Below are 4886 nucleotides of genomic sequence, written 5' to 3' on the forward strand. Positions count from 1 at the left end.
AAAATTATCGATTTAATTTTATTATAAAAAAATTTTGCTATTGTACAATTAAATAGATTAAAAAATAATTATGAATCTATGACTAAATAAAGTTAGGTATATATATATATATATAATATAAATTGGCTCGTATATTAAATTTATATAAAATTTCTATCATATTTTCATTTTATTAAAATAAGTATATCATTGTGTATTAATTTAATACTTAATATCAAGTTTACTATATTATAAAAGCATGTGTAGATTCTAGTTTAGAAAGATAGAAATTAATTTTTTTTGATGTGTATTAATTTTAAATTATCTTTTATGAATATAATTGTAATAAATGTTCCAGAGAAGGAATTAGAATTATAATTTATGATAAATTATATTTTCATAGATTTAATAACAAAACTACCCTTGATATGTGGAGAACTAATGGTGCAACCTTCAAACAATTTCCGCTCAAAACAGCAGGGGCAATTCAGGGACCGAAACCCTAGACTTGAGTTAGGGTTTATTTGTTCCCTTCCCCAAAGCATCTTATCTCTTGATTCATCGATAGCATAATAGATTATAGTTTCGATTTGATTCTCTCTTGAGATCTCATCTGCGCTTTCTTCATTTGGGGCTTCATCGCCCACTTTGCCATCAAATCCATGGTCGTCAGTTTCCAATGGACCCTTCTCAAATGCCCACAATTTCTCCCATTGAACAAGAAGAAGATGAGTGGGGTATGCTATTTTTTCCTTCAAAGTTCCTTTTTTTTATTCCTATTTTTATGTATTATCTTAGAACTATGAAGGTAGAAGAAATAATGATGTTTCCATGTTTTTTTTCCTTCTATACCGTGTTTCTCTCTTGGGTTGGGTTGGATCAAGGATTGATTTTTATGATGCTAATATTGAAAATTGAATGTTGAATATTGTTTTGATTTATCGCATTTGCGGGTGGATATCATGTGAATCGGGATGCAAATTCTGCTAATTAGATAGGTAATTGTTGTTGGATCTCATCCCCTACTTTTTGTGTGAGTCTCCTGTTGAATGCTCATAGCTCAGGCATGAGTTGCTATTCTCCTTTGATTCAACTGCTTCTTTTCAAGTTTTAACTGAATTGTTAGAGTGATTGATTTGACGTTGGTTTCCATTTTTTGCACTCTATATACTTATTTGATTGGTTGAGTTCTCTGCCCTTAAAGTTACATGCATCCAAACACACAGATTTTCTGCTTCTGATATTCAATGAGTGATTTTTGACTCGTAGACACTGATGGGTTTGTGATTCCAAGTTTGGGAATTGACTCGGATCAAAGTAAACCGCATGTTCCAAGCATAGAATCCTCAAATTCTGCCGCAAAGGTCAGCTCAAAGTGTTATTTCTTATTGTGAAAATTTCATAAGCTTTTTGCTTTGGATAGAACTACTTGGGTAGAATGTTTTAAGCTAAGTAATTGTATTTGTTTGTGTAGGTTAAGAAAGAAGAGAACATATATCTCGGACCACACGGAGCCCCTCCTTCACAATCAAAACAACAAGAGACAAATCCACCAAACCGAAAACAGAAGCTCAAGCAAAAGCTGAAAGAAGCTGATAAGAGAACTAGTGGGACTGGTAGGGAAAACAAAGTGGATAACCTAAGGGAGCTTGTTGGTGGTGGGAAAGTGAATGCTAACATGGCAAAGGGGTCCCCAAAGGAATGGTTAGATCCACATTGCCATGAATCTCAATTTGAGAGGAGGTAATGAAACAATTAAAGATGATAGTTTCTCCAGCCATTGTTGAAGTAGAACTTCTGGTCTTATGTTATAGTTTAATGCATTATCTCTTGGGACATACAGTTTTGGATTTTATGTACTCAGATAATAAATGTATCAATTGGTCTTTAGATGATATTTAAAAGTCTCCTATCTTTTACGAAAAAGATTTGAAGAGAAGGCCTTATACCGGTATATATATATATATATATATATATATATACTGTGTGCAAGTTTGAAACAATTGTTAATAATTTGCCAAGAATAAAAGTGAAAAATAATTAAAAGTAGCAACACTTCTCTTACCAAGAAATTCTGCCCAAAGTGAATTTGTATTTTGTCAACTAAGAATCGGTCAACATGCATTTCACTAAACTAATTATTAACTAAATAAATTAGTCTAACAAAGAATGAACCGTACAACATTCTAAATGTTACATCAATCAAATGTAACGCCCTCAATATGATTGTGGAATGTAACTACCCGTCCTTGTCCATGTCAAAATCCTGAGATGAAATATACTCTGATCTTGCACTCAACCTTCTTCAAACATCTAACTAGCCACTCAGCTGAAACCGAAAGATCACTAGAAACTGGGGTGCCGATAGTATAGCTGCTAGTGCATTTAAACTTCAAAACAAGAGATCTCTTGACTCCTCATTTGATGCCCAAGAACTCCAATCCAGTTGCTTTTGGCATCAATCCGAGCTGAGACAAGTATTTGTCGTTGTGGAACTTGCTCAGGTGTCGCATTCCACTGTCACAGAGGATTGTCACAATTGTGTGACCAGGGCCCAATGCCTGCGCTACTCTAACTGCTCCTACACAATTCATTGCTGAAGAGCTTCCTAAGAAGAGCCCATCATTCTTCAAGAGGAACCTAATACATTAAAAAGCCGACATTCAGTAAAATATTCATGTCCATGATTCAATTCTTTCATCATGTCTTCTGGTTGGCATGAACATAAAGAAGAAGAAAGAAACAAAATACCATCTGAGTAAGGAAAATATATAAGATGAATAAGTGATATGTAAGATATACACTACAACCTAGCCATTTCAACAGCCTCAAGATCTGTGCCTCGAAAAGCGCCATCAAGCTTTGCCTTTGCAAAATTCCTTGTTATCCTGTTAATTCCGATTCCTTCTGTTATGGTGTCAAATGGATTCTTAAGTCTTCGTCCTTCTGCCTCCTCTTTTGTATACATAACTCCCCTCGTTACCTTATTATACAAACCGGAACCAGGAGGATCTATAAGGAAGCACTTGATCCCTGGATTCTTTTCCTGTTGTGCATAAAACTAGAATGTCAAGCAGGTTCCATAATCGGAATCACATTGTTGCAAAGGTGAAGATGGAGGAACGGGGTATAAACCTGAAGAAAACTGCTAATACCAGCCACAGTGCCACCAGTGCCTGCTGCTGCAACAAATGCATCCAAATTTCCATTGGTTTGTTCCCAAATCTCAGGCCCTGTACCCTCATAATGGGCTCTGAAGTTCGCCAAATTCTCAAACTGATCCGCAAAAAATCCACCTTTACAATCAGTAGGAAAGAGTGAACTGTGATCATAACCATTGGATTTGTGACCGTTTATCTGGTATGTGTCCTTGCCATTCAATTGTGAATTTCTGAGCTTTGATGCGAACTCATTTGCTTCAGATGCCCTTCTCCTTGCAATATTGACAAAATGATCTTTGTGAGTAATTGACACTGGTCTTACTCTTTCAACAGTTGCCCCAAGGGCTTCAATTATTTGAGACTGAAATTTGATTCCAATAGAGTAAACAAATTGCTTCAGTAATAGTGGGGAGGCTAAGAAGAAACATGGTTGATTTAAATTAACTTGATAGACAGAAACTACACTTTGTCAAGATTAATCTAGCAGCTCTATAATGATATACAAAATGTTACAAGCTAATGAGTCCTAATAGTGCATAATTAGCATGCTTAACTAGAATAACAAAAGTACCTACCTTCTCAATGGCAGCATCATCGGGTATAACAACGTGGCATTGGCATCCAAATGCAGGAGCAACCGTGGCGATGCTAATGGCAGTGCTACCAGCACTCCCTTCAGTGATTATTCCACCTGGACTTAGCTGGCCAGATTCCAAGGCCTACATAATCAATCATAGAGAGTTTGATATGTAGTGGAAGACTTTGATCTCACACCTAATTTGTCACAAACTATGAATTTATCTAAAAATCTTATTCATTCAGACTTAATATGAATATGACAAATGAAACCCTAAAAAACAGTAAGATTTGTACCTCTTGGATAATTTGAAGAGCAACACGATCTTTGACGCTGCCACCAGGGTTAAGGAACTCGCACTTGGCAAGAATCTGAAGAGAGAAAAGCAAGTATGTGAGGTGAATTGAAAGCAGAGAGAGAAGAAAGAATGAATTTCATTATGATTGTGATTACTTGGCAGTTAGTAGCATCGGAGAGGCTGTTGATTCGAATCAAAGGAGTGTTGCCAATGGCATCAACCACTCCTCCTCTGGTTTTCTTCATTATCGGTTTCTTCTTCTTCCAACGACGGTCGGAGATGAAGTAGGCAAAAGCTACGCACACCAAAATGGCGCCACCGAAGCCAACGGCGCTTGTGCCTCCAACACGCGCCATTTTTTCTTCAGATGCCACTCGCGTCTTCTCTCTTCTCTCGCTTTTTTGACACTTCTACTAGAGTTCAGAGATGTAGATTAATCATGTCATAAACTCATAATAATTGTTTACTAATCAACCTTCATCTCCGAAATTTTAAAATTATTAACTATAAGTTCTTTTTCTTTTTTAACGTAATCTTAATCTTAACATTGTGAAAGACTGAAAGTTATTGTACTCTTTTAATTGTAGTTTTAATTAAATTAAATTAGTAATTACCAATTAATATGTTGCTGCAGAAATGTTAGGGCCAGTAACTTTTAGGATTTATAGTCATCAAATAGCCATCAATGAAACTTTTAATAGTGTAAAATTAGTGTGAGATTTCATTAAATAGCTCACTCTTCTTTGATGATTACATGCTGGTCAGAATTTGATAAAGTTACTGGCTCTCTAGACTTTTCCTATGTTGCTGGCTTGCTGCTAAATGCTCATAGCGTGTAGCATTTTTTTTTTTGGACAGTGCATTTTTCTTT

The 4886-nt window shown here is 35.7% G+C and overlaps 2 protein-coding genes across 2 annotated transcripts; one reads left to right on the forward strand and one right to left on the reverse strand.

The window, feature by feature from the left end:
• On the forward strand, positions 402 to 1876 carry LOC107609210. The gene is made up of 3 exons (XM_016311083.2): positions 402 to 716; positions 1249 to 1343; positions 1454 to 1876. Exons 1-3 carry the CDS (start codon positions 659 to 661, stop codon positions 1724 to 1726), a joined length of 426 nt encoding a protein of 141 aa, XP_016166569.1. The 5' UTR covers positions 402 to 658; the 3' UTR covers positions 1727 to 1876.
• LOC107609209 (cysteine synthase 2) lies at positions 2045 to 4507 on the reverse strand. The gene is made up of 6 exons (XM_016311082.2): positions 4171 to 4507; positions 4014 to 4088; positions 3716 to 3859; positions 3115 to 3501; positions 2790 to 3025; positions 2045 to 2619 (listed from the first exon to the last, which is right to left on the reverse strand). The coding sequence occupies exons 1-6, from the start codon at positions 4369 to 4371 to the stop codon at positions 2397 to 2399; spliced, it is 1266 nt and encodes a 421-aa protein (XP_016166568.1). The 5' UTR covers positions 4372 to 4507; the 3' UTR covers positions 2045 to 2396.

Source organism: Arachis ipaensis, chromosome B07, assembly GCF_000816755.2.
Source record: "Arachis ipaensis cultivar K30076 chromosome B07, Araip1.1, whole genome shotgun sequence".
Classification (NCBI taxonomy): domain Eukaryota; kingdom Viridiplantae; phylum Streptophyta; class Magnoliopsida; order Fabales; family Fabaceae; genus Arachis; species Arachis ipaensis.